This window comes from Charadrius vociferus, unplaced genomic scaffold (assembly GCF_000708025.1).
Source record: "Charadrius vociferus isolate BGI_N301 unplaced genomic scaffold, ASM70802v2 scaffold362, whole genome shotgun sequence".
Taxonomy (NCBI): Eukaryota; Metazoa; Chordata; class Aves; order Charadriiformes; family Charadriidae; genus Charadrius; species Charadrius vociferus.
In genome coordinates, this window is record NW_009647052.1 from 63,171 (window position 1) to 79,281 (window position 16,111).

The 16,111-nt window shown below is 40.8% G+C and overlaps 1 protein-coding gene across 1 annotated transcript in view; it reads left to right on the plus strand.

Annotated features, from left to right (window-relative positions):
- The window catches only part of IMPG1 (interphotoreceptor matrix proteoglycan 1), a 66,206-nt gene extending 50,403 nt beyond the window's left edge, over positions 1–15,803 (plus strand). Inside the window, exons 13-16 of the mRNA XM_009895754.1 lie at positions 6,829–7,400; positions 8,188–8,407; positions 12,875–13,085; positions 15,764–15,803. Of these exons, the coding sequence (XP_009894056.1) occupies positions 6,829–7,400; positions 8,188–8,407; positions 12,875–13,085; positions 15,764–15,803 (1,043 nt within the window). The remainder of the gene's footprint in view (positions 1–6,828; positions 7,401–8,187; positions 8,408–12,874; positions 13,086–15,763) is intronic.
- The last annotated feature ends 308 nt before the right edge of the window (positions 15,804–16,111 follow it).

Sequence of the window (16,111 nt, forward strand, 5' to 3'; positions counted from 1 at the left end):
TTGGAAGGGACCTTTAAAGATCACCTAGTCCAACTCCCCTGCAATGAGCAGGGACATCTTCAGATAGATCAGGTTGTTCAGAGCCACGTCCAACCTGACCTTGAATGTTTCCACGGATGGGTCTTGCACAGCCTCTCTGGGCATCCTGTTCCGGTGTTTCACCACCCTCATAGTAAATAATTTCTTTCTTCTATTTAGTCTAACCCAATATTTTAAATGCAAAGGGTATTTTTTCTTTTCATTCCAAATGTCTAGGTCTGCTTTGTTTCATCCATAGTTTTTAACTCCTTAGGATTGATTTTTATCAGTGTTTCATGTAGCCAGTGGAAAAGTTTGGCAAAACCAGTTCCAAATCATTTTACTGCTGATTTCAGCATGTGACTTGCGTAGGCATGTCTTGCAGCACCAACATGACACACTTTAGACAAAATGCAACCCACTGAAGGGGTCAGAAGCTGCTGGGTTCAGGACTGGTGCTGTGCTTCATTAAGCACTCAGCAGTCTTTTTGGTGAGCCTGTTTCTTTTCCCATTGCAAGGGACTGACACCACCTCTGTGGTCCATCACTGTCCGTCTCAGCCACAGACGGTGACTGATAAGAATTGGCAGCTTATGAAAACAGGTGATACGTGCACAGAGATCATCTTGGTATGCCCTCAAGGCCTTTTAAGTTACTTTGCTTGTAATAAGAGGATGCCAGAAGACCTTTATAGTCTATGTATAGACTATATTTATATATATATATACACACACATATACACAGCTGTATGTCAAATGTGTAATATATGTATGGCTATTTTGCTTCAAACTTGTTGCAATTTCAAAGCCGTTTCAGTACTTCTTGCTCCTATAGTTGCCTCTTTCTAAAATATAATCTGCCAAACAAATACCATCATGATCATATGCTTGAGTGTATGCTGTCGTGCTGAGAGAAGGCTGTTCTGTGGAGCTGCGGGTTCATCCCATCAGTAGATCATCCTGCATTAATGCCTCAAGCACTAATGCTAAGAAATCTGTTCTGAGTTCCCTTAACTAATAAGTGACTCTCACTCCTTATCAGTGTAACAAGTAACAGCAAGAGCTTTGTAAACAGAGAACATCACTAGGCTTTGTTTTTCTAATCTGTCCGTATCCTTGATTACACAAGAAACACGAGGACATGACAAGAGGAAAGCATTTCAGGTTCTCGATGAAGTATTAAAGCATCAAGCTCTGGTGCAGCATTTGGTGTTACATGGGGCATGCACAACCCCGGGTTCCACACAGTACTTTGCTGTTCTCTTTTGGCTGCTCTCTAGGACTGGAGGGACTAGAACTGTAGCCCTTGTATTATACTGTCAGCAGTGCAAATTACATATCGCAACAAATGAAAGGAGACTGCACAACTGTGCCAGTTTAAATGGCAATTTGCTGCACCCACTCCATGGTCCTGTTGTGCTTCCAGATCACCGCAGTCTGGCCTTGCCGTAAAGGAGAATGCAGCGCTTGGTCTTTTTCTGCATCATATCCAACATAGATGCTTTATATTTGCACTGTACATCAGTCTTTTCCAGAATCACCAGTACTCTAAGCTCGTTTATTATTTTGTACACATTGGTTCTGAACAACCACTGAGGATGTGGGAGGGAGGTAGGAGGAGCTCATCATGTGAAAGGTAAGGAACTATTTTTTAATCCGGCAGAAAGCTTTTCCCTGAGGGCACTCCTGATCCTCGGAGCACTCCTGATCCTCAGGGCAAATCCAAATATCTTGATCTCACTTGCTCAGGTTTTCTGCTACCACAGTTCCATTGATTTCAGTGAATTCACTACCCATATAAATGCTATTAGAACTCGACCCTAAACATCAAACCAAAAATAGGTGAAAAACGGTCTCTTATCAAGTGGGAATTTTTGTCATCTAAATCGTTCTGGTTTCCAAATATTCTGCCAGTTAAAATGAGGCACTTGGGGTAGATGTTTTCATGCATGCAGATGAATGCAACAAAACTGACTATAAAAATTTGCCTTGTCCAATATAGGAAAGGGATATTAAATATTGACAGAGATGAGTGATCTTCAATAAAAACTTACCATCAGCCAGCTAGTGTTAAGGGCAAAATAAGCATGCCCTGTGGCATGCCGCTGCTTTGCAGTTGCCTTCCCTGGTCTCTGGAAAACCTTGGCAGCACCCAGCTTCTACTGATTTGTTCCAATGTGCCAAAGTATAACAAAATGCTCATCCATCATGATCGGCTGTCCAGGACAGTTTGGGACCTGTCTTTGATGGTTGCTCTACTTCAAGCTGCAAGATAACAGGAATCCTGCAAAAAAATGTAACAGCAGCTAATAACCTGGTCTTCAAAAGAGGGAGAGCATCTTGCCAGGCAGTTGCCTTACAAACTTGCAATATTTTGTGCATCCAGAAAACAGCAAATGTGGAAGGTGTCCTTTCCCTGATTACCCCATCAGTGTAGTCCACATCTCCTTGTTTCTACAATGCTTTTTCATGCATAGCTATGAGAACATGCACTGCTGCTGTGATAAACTCTGTTCTAGCAAGAATTTGTCTGATATTCGTCAGTACCTTGCTGAAATACAATGTTAGCATCTGTTACTTAATACCTGTTAAAAACAGTCTTAAAATATATTGTGCTTTCAGACAGGTTTATTTGTAATGGAATAACATTTGCACTAGTTACTGATGTAATGACTGTATAAATCTAAGCAGATGCAGTAATGAGCCTTCCAGGCTTCTTTATCTGAGGAGTTTTGCTTCAGAGTATCTAGGATATTTTGGGAAATTGTTTCTAGAAGTTCACTTCCCCACGGAACAGACAAAAAAACCCCAACTAGTTCTTCCCTTAGCCAAGGCATAAAAAATACTTGTAACAAATGTAAAACCTCAGAACTGAGAGTGGGAGGAGGAACACTCCAGTAACACCATGTTACTGGTATTCCAGAGTAAACTCACAAACCCGTCACCAGAGCCAGAACCACACTGTCCTGCTGGTAACGTCAAACTACGACACAACAGCATGTGTTTCCCTTTTTCAAAAAACTTTAATACTCCTTATCAGTCCAATACTTAGAATCATAGAATCGTAGAATTGTTTAGGTTGGAAGGGCATGTTAAGATCATCAAGTCCAACCACTAACCTAGCGCTGCCAAGCCCATGTCCCTAAACACCTCTTCTACCCATCTTTTAAATACCTCCAGGGATGGTGACTCAACCACTTCCCTGCACAACCTGTTCCAATGTTTGATAACCCTTTCTGTGAAGACATTTTTCCAATCAAATCTAAAGCTCCCATGGCACAACTTGAGGCCATTTCCTCTTGTCCTATTGCCTGTTATTTGGGAAAAGAGACAGACCCCCACCTCACTACCACCTCCTTTCAGGTAGTTGTAGAGAGCAATAAGGTCTCCCCTAAGCCTCCTTTTATCAAGGCTGAACAACTCCAGTTCCCTCAGCCATTTTCTCATAAGACCTGTGCTCCAGACCCCTCATCAGCTTTATTGTCCTTCTCTGGACATGCTGCAGTGCCTCAATGTCTTTCTTGTAGTGAGGGGTCCAAAACTGAACACAGTACTTGAGGTGGGGCCCCACCAGTGCCGAGTACAGGGGGACGATCAGTTCCCTAGTCCTGCTCACCACACTATTCCTGATACAGGCTAGGATGCCATTGGCCTTCTTGGCCACCTGGGCACACTTAAGCTACTTGAGCATCTCAGAGAAATCAGTGAACCTCGATAATGCTACAAGGAGCTGAAGAGATTGATTTAGATAACAGAAACTGTGTAAGGTGAAAATCTTACATAAATTTGTTGTGTATGTTCTGAAGTCAACAGAAAGACATAGGCACATCAAGTGATTTGGCATATGTTAGGATGGTTTTCTTCAAGTGAGATATATGTCTGTCTATTGACTAAAAAGGAAGCAAAGATGACTGGCTTAGAGGATGCATCTCACTTTTAAATGCCTCCTAGAAGTAAGAAGAGAGAAGTGAGATGCAAAGGCATATTCTTAAGCCTCCCGAGGAGCTTGAAGCAGAACCAAAAAGCAAAAGGCTTTTGACGCTGTGTCCCATAACATCCTCATTAGGAAGGTGTGGAAGTGTGGGCTAGATGAGGTGACAGCGAGGTGGATTGAGAGCTGGCTGTGTGACAGGACTCAGAGGGTTGTGATCAGTGGCACGAAGTCTAGCTGGAGGCCTGTAACCAGTGGTGTCCCCCAGGGGTCAATACTCGGTCCAATTTTGTTCAATATATTCATTAATGACCTGGATGAGGGGACAGAGTGTATCCTCAGCAAGTTCACTGATGATACCAAACTCGGAGGGGTGGCTGACACTCCAGAGGGCCGCACTGCCATCCAGCGGGACCTGGACAGGCTGGAGAGCTGGGCAGAGAGGAACCTAATGAGGTTCAACAAAAGCAAGTGCAAGGTCCTGCACCTGGGGAGGAAGAATGGTAAGCACCAGTATAGGTTAGGGGTGGACCTGCTGGGAAACAGTTCTGAGGAGAGGGATCTGGGGGTCCTGGTAGACAGTAAATTATCCATGAGCCAGCAATGTGCCCTTGCTGCCAAAAAGGCCAATGGAATCCTGGGCTGCATAGGGAAGAGTGTGACCAGTAGGTCAAAGGAGGTCATTCTCCCCCTCTACTCGGCACTGGTGAGGCCACAACTGGAATACTGTGTCCAGTTTTGGGCTCCCCAGTTCAAGAGGGACAGGGAACTGCTGGAGAGAGTCCAACGAAGGGCAACCAAGATGATTGAGGGATTGGAGCATCTCCCTTATGAGGAAAGGCTGAGAGAGCTGGGACTCTTTAGCCTGGAGAAGAGAAGGCTGAGGAGAGACCTTATTATTGCTTACAAATATCTAAAGGGTGGGTTGAAGGAGGATGGAGCCAGACTCTTCTCAGTGGTTCCCAGTGACAGGACGAGGGGCAATGGGCACAAGTTGGAACATAGGAAGTTCCGTTCCAACACACGGAAAAACTTCTTTACAGTTTGGGTGACAGAGCACTGGCACAGGCTGCCCAGGGAGGTTGTGGAGTCCCCTTCTCTGGAGATTTTCAAGACCCGCCTGGATGCAGTCCTGAGTAATGTGCTCTGGGCAATCCTGCTTTGGCAGGGGAGTTGGACTAGATGATCTCTAGAGGTCCCTTCCAACTCTGAAAATTCTGTGATTCTGTGATCTAGCTCTCTCATGACCTGCTCTAATAGTTTATCCACTGGTCAGTCTATTATGTGTGTTACTTATTTTACTACTATTGATACTATTTATTGCTTTTATATAAATTTTATATAGATATTTTATATGGTGCTATTTAATTTTTTTATATTATTAATTTATTTTATTAGCATGTGTTTTAGTTTTCGCTTTACACTACTATTACTGAATCACCATATAGCTACTACAGCATACATAATAAAACAAATTATAAAGGGGGAAAAAGTATGTAGCAGCTCTTAAGATAAGTTTATGTAAAGTGGTAACCAGGTGGGAGAAAATTCTTTTAAAGCATCTAATTCTAGCAAAATCATGTACCGTGCCTTAGAGAATTTCTTTGCTGTTTTGAGAAATGTGGTCAACTTAGCAGAATGGGGCTATATATATGGCTATATTGAAAATAATACACGTTAGAGCAAGGCATTGTATCTGCAGGGGGGAAGCAAAGAGCTAGTATGTGCTGTTAAATTAACAGTGTCAAGAAAACAGACAGCTATCTTGTATTAAGCTTTTCTTTGTTGAAAATGTACATTTGTTCCTAAAACAAGCAATACAATAAGCAGAAGATTGGGCCGCATTTTTCTAGAAGTAAGGAAATGGAAAGGGACACAAAGAACACGCATGGGCAACTCCTATGCCATGGACAGGATAGTTGCCACCTCCTTCAGTCAACATTCTCTGCAAAAGTTTTCTCTCCCTTAGTACTTTCATTGGCCACTGGGAGGAAATTAATGCACAGGGTTCACCAACCGGAGAAAAACTTATTTCCGGTCAGCTGATAAGTGATTTTGCCTGCAGGGGGCTGCTAAAAGTCCTGTGTGAAGAGCCCACATAAGCATATCACTGAAAAATGACAAAGCTGTCAGCTTGGGTTGATGTCTGTTGCGTGGAGGCCATCATTTTCTGTGAAGTCATTGTGGACAGGTAGCTGCAAGCCAAATTCAGAGTCTCATTCATCACCCTTTAGATTTGGATTTCAGCTACAGCTATCACACATCCTAGATCCACACATCCTAGGTCCCAGCAGGGACCTCATAAAAGTTCAGCATCTGGATCAAATGGCTGCTTCAGGTGAAGCAGATGATTTCTTAAGGTTTGAATTTGTTTTCACTAGTGCTGTTGTCTTTTAGGTAAATTGACACAGTTGGCATCTGAAGAGGCTATACTGATTTTCTTAACCACGTTTTATGATTACTGGCAAATAATAGCTTTAACCTCTCGCAGAAGGGAACAGTGACTCTAGCATACAACTGATCCAAGCAGACAGCTCAAAACTGCAGTCTACTCTTTCAGTCAGTATAAACTGACAGTGTGATTATGTACCTTCGGAACAAGTATTGCGCTTTGGAATGGCTCAGGAAATATTTACCAAGCGTAATTATTATTTAAACACAGCACCCACAGAAATTTCATCACTCAAACATGTGAATGAGGTGTTTTATTCCAGTAGTTCTTCCTTGGTTATGGAAATAACATTTTCATGTTTAGACAGTATTAAAGCCTGCTTTTAAAAATGCTTCAGTGGAAATACAATATACGTGTTGTTTCCATGCTTGATGCTTTTTATGCTTGTTTCCAAAATAGCTATTTTTTTCTCCTCTATTTTTCTGCAGCAGTTAAGATCATGGATGAACCAGAATCATCAGGCAATGACATTTTAGTTACAGCCAGCACTTACGAAACGTTGCCTTTCTTTATTGGTTCAAGTGATATCTCTACCACGCAGCCTGAAGATGTTATTACAGATGTGCAACCATCACACCAAACAGCACCACTGCCTGTGGCAACCAGCCCATCCCACAGCCACTCTCAGATCATCGAACAGTCCCTTGAAGTACCGGATTCCTTGGTGCCCACATCTGAGAGCGTTCCTCCCGATGGCACCGAGACGGGAGTGCAGGATATCGCTGCCGAGTTAGATCACGTCGGTGTGATGAGCACAGCAGCACTGGATGAAGTGGAGCATGGCAGTGGTTATATCTCAGTGCTGACCACTGAGCCTGCAGAAGCCACCCCAGCTCCTACGCTTAAGTATGTAACTACCAGCTCCATGACAACCGCAGCCAAAGGCAAAGAGCTAGTGGTTTTCTTCAGCCTGAGGGTAACCAACATGCACTTTTCTGATGACCTCTTCAATAGGAGTTCGACAGAATACAAAGCACTAGAACAACAGTTCATGCAATTGGTGGGTGAAAATCAACTTGAACAACATACGCAATAGTCAGGCACAGTTTAAGGAACTACACTGAAGAGCACAGCAGTTTAACAATATCAGACCCTACCACAACTCAGTCTGATAAGCTCTATTTTTAAAGGATCCATAAGCCTGGAATGCTGTCAGGGTATGAAGAAAGATTTTATGAAGTCAGCGATGAAAGTTTTTGCTTGTTCAAGAGACTCCAGATATATGCCTGGCATGTCATTTATTCGGCTTTTTCTTAGATTCACGTCAGCAGTATAGCAGTGCTGATTACATCTAAGGCTTGTGTCTACATGCTGGATTTAAAAATAGGCCTTTTAAAATATATCATAGCTTAGCAGGGGGAATGTGATTAGATATGGATTTTCTCGATGGGTACAATAGGGCAGCAGGTCAGCTCAGTAACATGCCTATTATGCTATGCCCTAACCTGCCTGGATTGAATGTTTGAAAATAATTAAAGTTGGCTTTCGAGTGAGGTGAATTTTTTTTTCTTCCAGATGAATAAACTCCCCAACTGCTGTGCATTTCATTACAGGGGAAATTGCTGCCCATCCATCTCAATACATTATTGAGAAAGACGCAAAAGTCCAGAAGAAGATAGTGCTAAACAGAAAAGTGAATTTGGTGGTGGAGTTTAACATTTGCATTAAATTCAGAGAAATAAAGCGTGCGACATGCATACTTGATAATGAAAAGTGACTGTAAGAGAAATTAATAGCAGGTAGACATTGACAGTAAGTTAAAATAAAGGCAACTTTCTGTTTTGCAGCTACTTCCATACCTTCAGTCCAACCTCACAGGTTTTAAGCACCTGGAAATACTTAACTTCAGGAATGGAAGCGTGATTGTGAATAGCAAAATGAAATTTGCCAGGACAGTGCCATACAATATCACAGAAGCAGTACACTGCGTTTTGGAAGATTTCTGTGATGCTGCAGCCCAGCGCCTCAATTTGGAGATTGACAGCTATTCCCTGGATATCGAGCCAGGTAAGATTGCATTAGTAATGTACGCGCAAACCCCAAACCCAGCAGATAATCTTTTCCAGATTGTTACAGCTTCAGGAGGATTACAGTTTTGGAAATGACGTTATTAGCAATAGCCTCCCAGTGAGCAGGAGTAATGAGAAAAACCAAGATATTGCGAATTCAACTATCTGCAGGCATATTTTCATACTATAACGAAATGCCGGGTGGAGGTGTTGGTCTATGCGTGTACACCAACTACTTTCCAGGGCAAACTACAGGGAACTAAAAGCTCTCTAGAATAAGGGCTGGGCGAAGACAGGTATAATGAATGTTCACGTGCAGTTTACAGGAAAGATGCAAAGTTTGTATAAGTCAGAGTATGTAAACATAATTTGTGGTGTTTTTTGCAATTTTTTAAGCAAACCACAGTTTCGGGCATCATTAAATCTATTTTTAAAGGACTATAGAGTTCAAGACAGACAATTTCTAGGAATAATTGGGTTCTACAGATACTCACTGACCAGAGCATTGCTATATGTAGCACTCCATAGATTTGTAATTCCAGCACCCCTCCTGATGTAATAAATTTCAAATAAGTCTGCAAGTCTGTAGCCTTTGTTAAACAGTAGAAAGTCAGTAACTGCATGTCTGGACACTACCATACTGCTGGAAGGTCCACTGGCATGGAAAAGAAAGATCCCAATCCCTTAGCATGCAGATGCCTCAAGCAGTTTTGGTTAATTTGTCTTTTTATGTACAGATCTCTGAAAATTCCAAAACAAAAATCCATTTACTCTTCATGCAGGCAGTTTCTAATCTGTTTTCATTTTTTGTATCTCCTTGTAGCCACCAAAAGCATAGGTAGTGTGTGGTAAAGAAAGTTAACAAAATCACAGTAGTGAAACTTTCAAATACCGCCCTGATAAACTGATGCTTTGCTGAATAAAAGTATTAAATGAGTTCACTAGAAAGACTGAACTTTGGGCTACCACACATTTTCTGCTTTGGTAGTAAATATTCATTAAATAAAAATTAAAATGAGAAAGTTGCTAAAATGCAAACACAGAAAAATTTAAATTCTTTCATCTTCATCTATATCAGATGCTTTACTGATGTGGTATTTCCCCATTAATTCAAGAAAACAATATCACAATGAGTTTGCTGAGAGCCGTTCTTTCAAGCCTTATAAGCAGTAGTAAAATGTCAAAATAGAAGAAATTATGTTTAGAAAGCCAGTATTTTTCCATACAGGTGTTTCAAAGCCCTACTGTCTTTTCACTTCAGAACAATAAAAAAAAAAAAAAACCACCAACAAACAAAAAACTCAATGTTATTAGTAAATTAAGGTAATTTAAGCAAATTCCTATTTATTGTGAAAGTAAGAGCCATCTAGTGGTAATAATGTTATACCAAATCGAAACACTGATGGGAACTGACAGTCCAAAATAAATATGAAGACTCAGCAGCTGCAAAAGGGCTGACTGCATTGGTCATAAATGATACTGTAAAGAATAACACAGTGGGCTTTTAAAAATACCCGCATCCTTTTTTTGTTTGTTTGTTTGTAATCTAAACAAAGTGAAGACAGAAAAGATGACGGAGTATAGCAGGTACATAGCCCAACACTTTGCTAAGGAAAATGAAATACTATAAGAAAAAAAAAATAATGACCCTCTACCCCAGTGAAATGCTCATGCCAAACTCTACTTGTCAAATAGAAACACACTGAGACCTTTCAGCTTCTGAAAACTGCAGGGCTGTAGCACATGGCCCAGGGTAATGCTTAGGCAGAGCCTGTGTCTCCTGACTGGCAGTATCAATCTTGTTTCCACTACTATAAAGGTAAAAACTGTGACTATCAAAACTGGGGAGAGACTTTCAGGAGACATGCAGTTATGCAGCTGTTACTGGTTTAATCAATTAGTCAATCATACAAACTCTTTTGTTAACCATTTTTCCTTCAGAAGTGCTTTTGCTTGGAGTGCAATTCTGTGTGGGATAAGAAAAGAATCTGGAAGAGCTAATATCTGTTTTTGATTTGCCAGTGGTTCATGTTTCATTAGACTAAACTTTGTAACTCCTACTCAGTAGTATCAATGACCAGAGCAAAGTGCTTGGGATATTTTTTTTACATATAAGCAAGGGTTTGCCTGGCAATAAAGTTACCTTGTCATTTATTGTATTACTTTGATGCCCAGTTGTTAGAGTTTACATGCACATACATTTACAGTCCAGGAGCAAAGCAGATACCAAATTAAGATGCACATTGCATACAGCAAAGGGAAATTGAGCGCACTAAAACTGACTAGTCTTAAATTTAAAAAAAAAAAAAGAAAAAGAAAAAAAAAAAAAGAGGAACTAGCCATAGAATTACAGACGGGTTAAAAGTGAACAGCTCTAACGGATAAATTTCTACCAGTTAAGTGTATCCTAATGTGTGTCTGAGATTTCCAGTACTACTATAAAGAATGCAATGCTCATTTTTCATTGAAATTAGTATTACGGAACATCTAGGGCCATCAAGTGGCTCCAGAAGAAAATTCTCAGCCCAGCTAGTACCTACAGGCACTAGCTGCAATATCCAATATGAATCTTCTTTATAAACTACAGATTTTTCGTCTTAAGCGCGCACAGGAATAGTGTGGCCAGCAGGACTAGGGAAGTGATCATCTTCCTCTACTCGGCACTGGTGAGGCCCCGCCTCCAGTACTGTGTTCAGTTTTGGGCCCCTCACTACAAGAAAGACATTGAGGTGCTGGAGAGTGTCCAGAGAAGGGCAATGAAGCTGGTGAGGGGTCTGGAGAACAAGTCTTATGAGGAACGGCTGAGGAAACTGGGGTTGTTTAGGCTGGAGAAAAGGAGGCTGAGGGGAGACCTTATCGCTCTCTACAGCTACCTGAAAGGAGGTTGTAGCGAGGTGGGGGTCGATCTCTTCTCCCAAGTAACAACTGATAGGACAAGATGAAATGGCTTCAAGTTGCGCCATGGAAGGTTTAGATTGAATATGAGGAAAAAATTCTTCACAGAAAGGGTTGTTAAGCATTGGAACAGGCTGCCCAGGGAAGTGATCGAGTCACCATCCCTGGAGGTATTTAAAAGATGTGTAGATGTAGTGCTGAGGGACATGGTTTAGTGGTGGTTTTGGCAGTGTTAGATTGATGGTTGGACTCAATCTTAAAGGTCCCTTCCAACCTAGATGACTCTATAATTCTATAATGAAAATGGGCCGGTTTAGGTGATTTCTATAGATCAGATCTTGGACCAAGTTCCTCTCTACAGCTAAGACTGCATGTGCAAATTTCCTTTGAACAGGTCCGGTGATTCAAGATCTGCTGTCCTGCGTAGCCCAGCTCATATCTGTACATCTGCTCTCATGTCCTTCTTCGTGCTCTCCTTTCTTGTCTTTGTACACTCTCTCTTTTTGGTTTTTTTGGCCTTTCTGGATTCATACGTCTTATTCAAACTGTTTGCTGGAGAGAAGAGAATTTGCATTCCCCTGTCTTTTTCTCATCTTTTGCCTTCTATCTAAGGGCTTCACCCCATAGAATGTAGGAAACTGCCTCCATGAGATCAGATTGGTGGATGCAGCCCTTCTCCTTGTCACCCCATCAGCACACAGCTGGGCTGAGCACCGAGTTAAAACGACACCTTCTGGGTCTTTTTTTCCGTTTCTAGTTAGAAGCAGAGAATGAGAAAGGAGTAGACTTGTGTGACAGATGAAGTTCGAACTTTAAGCTGTCTCTGATTTGGGCCTTCCTACAAACATCAGCAGAATCCTTTTCCTTTAATCTCACAGAAGCATCCCTTACTAATATTTGGGGGGGGGGGTGCAGGCAGGCTTTCCCAATGCTAACTTCCTACAAACATCAGCAGAATCCTTTTCCTTTAATCTCACAGAAGCATCCCTTACTAATATTTGGGGGGGGGGGTGCAGGCAAGTTTTCCCAATGCTAACACATCACTTCCAAAAAATCTCTGCAAGCACGTGTTTTCTCTAGACAGTGCCAGTACTTCTAGGTTGCAGTCCTCATAGTATTGTGCAATATTCAATAATCTAATTCCTTCCCCTTGACATGTCCTAAATTATGCGCTTAAGATGATTATAGTCAAAACTACTTCTTACACATATGCACAGTTGTCACATAGTATCCATGAGTATAAAACTAGCACTTACAGCTAAAAAAGGATAAAAATATCCAAACGTGAAGATCCTTGTCAGTGAGATGAACATGACATTGCAGTGATGGGGTAAACAAATGTACAAGTAAATATAAGCGTGCATGCTTGCTGCGTCATCTACAGCAGGGATGTATGTCCTTTTACGCTAGACTATATCCTCCTATTAACATGCACAAGTAGGAGGCCAGTAAATGAGAAAAATTTGTTTTTTCTCATTGTTGTTTGAAATTGTTTTCTCTAACTGCCACGAGTCCTGCCAAGTTACGTTCCGGGTAATGCACCAATTAATGATTTACTCATCCTTTACAGCTGATCAGGCAGACCCATGCAAATTCATGGCGTGTGACGACTTTTCCGAATGCATAATGAACGAGTGGACAAAAGAGGCTGACTGCCTTTGTAAACCTGGTTACGCAAGCCAAGACGGATTACCCTGTCGCAGCCTGTGCGAGTTGGAACCCCATCTGTGCGTCAATGGTGGGAAATGTGAGTTAGTTCCCGGAAGAGGAGCTGTCTGCAGGTAAATAAGCGGTCCTTAACATGAACTCTGTTAGAGGACCCCTGAAATGTCTATTGCATGAACAAGCAGGGCTGAGTATACACTTTTCAACAGCATAAACTATGCTAATAAGCCAAGACCTCCGTATTCAGACACTTTAAGCTATATTGCAATACCTTTTTTCAGTATAAATATTCTCGCTATGGATAAATCCATTTCTGCCTGTTGGTACACATGGAGCGTCATGATCCAGTTATTTTTTTAGAGATGCTTTAGAAATTTATTACAAATTCAGCATCATTGGCAGAGATGACAAGTACAAAACCATGCACTCTTCAGATTTCCAAATACAACTTGGAAAAATGAAATGACACATTCATGGTTCTGCTATTGATTACATAGTAGTATTTTAAGAAATTATTCTTTCTTTCTAAGTTGTATTAACAAGGAAATCTGTATTCTTAAAAACACACCTATGGACACTATTCTGACTACAGACTGCCCAATACAGCACGTGAAAGTTAAGGCTGCTTTCAGGGCTTTCTGGGAAAGACTTGAAGATCAGCAGCTCCACGTAACTGCAGACACATTCCCTAAGGATTTTTACATGAAATTATGTCAAGCCAATACTGAGAACTTGAACGTATTAATTCTCTTTTAAAAGTAGCAGGTTTCATCTCATTGTAAGAGTAAACTATCCAGAGCATTTTGTGAACCTCTGTATACCAGCCTGGCACACGGTAGTTCACAGCCGTGTATACAAGCGAGAAGCAAGTTACAATTCTTGCACTTGTTCATTCTCTCTTAACTAGGTTAATGATACATCTTCTTGTATATTTAGGATTAACATCAAAAAATAAGACTGAGCAAATTATTCATATGATAATTTCACTGTAACAACATAACTGCTATAATTCATTTTCTGCAGTGGGCATCACAGAAATGGTAATAGAAGATTATACTGAATTTACTGCAGTTACTGCTAAATTCCTGACTTGCAGAGTCCCAGCAGTGCAGCTGCAGTACTTTGTACTAGAAATCAGCCCATGAGCTAAAGAAGGCCTCTTCAAAACTCTGCTCAAGTAGCAAAGGGCATAGCCTACTCCTCCAAGACCAATGCACTAAGGAAAATAACCCCTTTCCATTTCAGAAAAGCCCTGGCTTGATGCACAGCAATAACCAAACCATCACTGAAATGATAAAAGTAATAAAAATAATAAATGAAGCTTTTTGTGAAGTAGAGCAAGTTACAAACACACAAACTTACCACCAGTCTCAGCTGAGCTGACAGCTCGTGCAAACCTGTAGAGTCTGTAGAGAGAAAATTATGGCCTATTATTTGCTTCTGCTTTGTGAATTTGTTTGCACTTGTTTTGCTTGTGAATATACTCAGTGGAAGAACTAGCGTGGTTCTAACTGGAAGCCCTGTGTTCTCATGTAAGATATGGCAATCTTCTCCCCTGCTGTAAAAGGAGCCATTTGTACTAAAACTCCCATTTCAGACCTCACTACTCAGATTCAAATCACCAATAAACAGCGTATAGGCTTCAAAGATGTGTGTTTGACATCATTACTCCAAAACACACCTGAACTTCTAAGGTCTTAAACCACAAATGTTATTTCAACTTCACCTGTGGGGCTAGAAATTTGTCAGAGATGTTTCAAATGCGTAATTTCCTTCAAATGTGTAGGTTTGCTAAGAAATGTATTGGTGTCTTTTTGTCTAACACTCACTCTCATGAATCTAAGATTTTCTTTCCTCTATTATCAGCCACATTATTTCATACAGACACACAACAATAAATTGTATTGGGAATACTCTGTTCATATTTCATTGCAGATTTTCCTTTGCTTTCATTTGAGGTACTCAGTATTTTCTGCCTTCAAGTTCTGTATATTTTTCTCTTCCTCTCCCCGTTTTAGATGCCCTGTACGTAGACACGAGCTTTACCAAGGACAGCGCTGTGCAAAATTTGCTCCAGAACCCATACAACCCTTCATTTTTAAACCTCTCATTCTTGGCTTACTAAGCCTTGTTTTTCTTTTCATCATTTTTATTATTAAGTTAAGAAGAAAAAGCAAAAGAAACTCTAATTTGCAGTAAGCTGCTCACGATCTTTTTTTCTTCACATTTCAAAATATTCCTTTTTTCTTTTGCAATTTAAAATCTCACCTAAACAAAAATGTTCTGCATTGTAGAAGTCCTACTCTCAACAGCTGCAATTCAGAAAATGCTGTAAGGATTAATCCTGCTTTTGAACACGATGAACCCATAACTAGGTTTTGTCATACGGCTCGTAGTGTAAGTGCCTGTGTCAGTTCCTCAGAGATCACTGATCACGAAGCGTTACATGAACTTGAAAACACAATTCAGCGTGGAGGTAAAACGCATGGAAATACTCTTCTTACCCCTCAACAAATGGCCCCACCTCAAATAACAGGTCCACCTTCACGTATTAACTCTACCACTAAAACTAATTTGATTCTCATCTCTTGCTTGGCAATTCAGAACTAAAAAGACTAATTCATTTATTTGCTTTCCACATCTACTGCTGTGCAGGTTTCATAACGGGATTGTAGAACTGCTTTTCTTACAGCTCCCTTGCATGGCTTTGCCAGTCCATCCTATTTGTGATTTAGTGAAATAATTAATCTAGTGGTTTCTTTTTTTCCCTTTTTTTTTTTTTAAACTGTTGTAGGTCACCAGACCAGTTTACAAAGCCACGACTGACAAGTTAAGTCTCTGAACTTCTTCATTTCCAGCATCAGCCAGACAAACCCAAGGTTTGTGACTCTTTTCAAGAGCTATAAAAATCTGTTAAGTTTCCTGTTTGTCAGTGTTACCAGGCAGCCTCTTTGTACGAATTCCATACAAAGAAAAGCTTGTTTTTCTTTGGATGCTTGATATGACAACAACAATCCCTTCTTAAGTGCTTTTATGCAACAACGTTCCATTCTGTATACTCATTTGCTGAAACACATGAAGGAGGACTATGTAAAATGAAAAAAGCAACACAAAATGCAAACTGAAGGTGAGGTTTTAATAG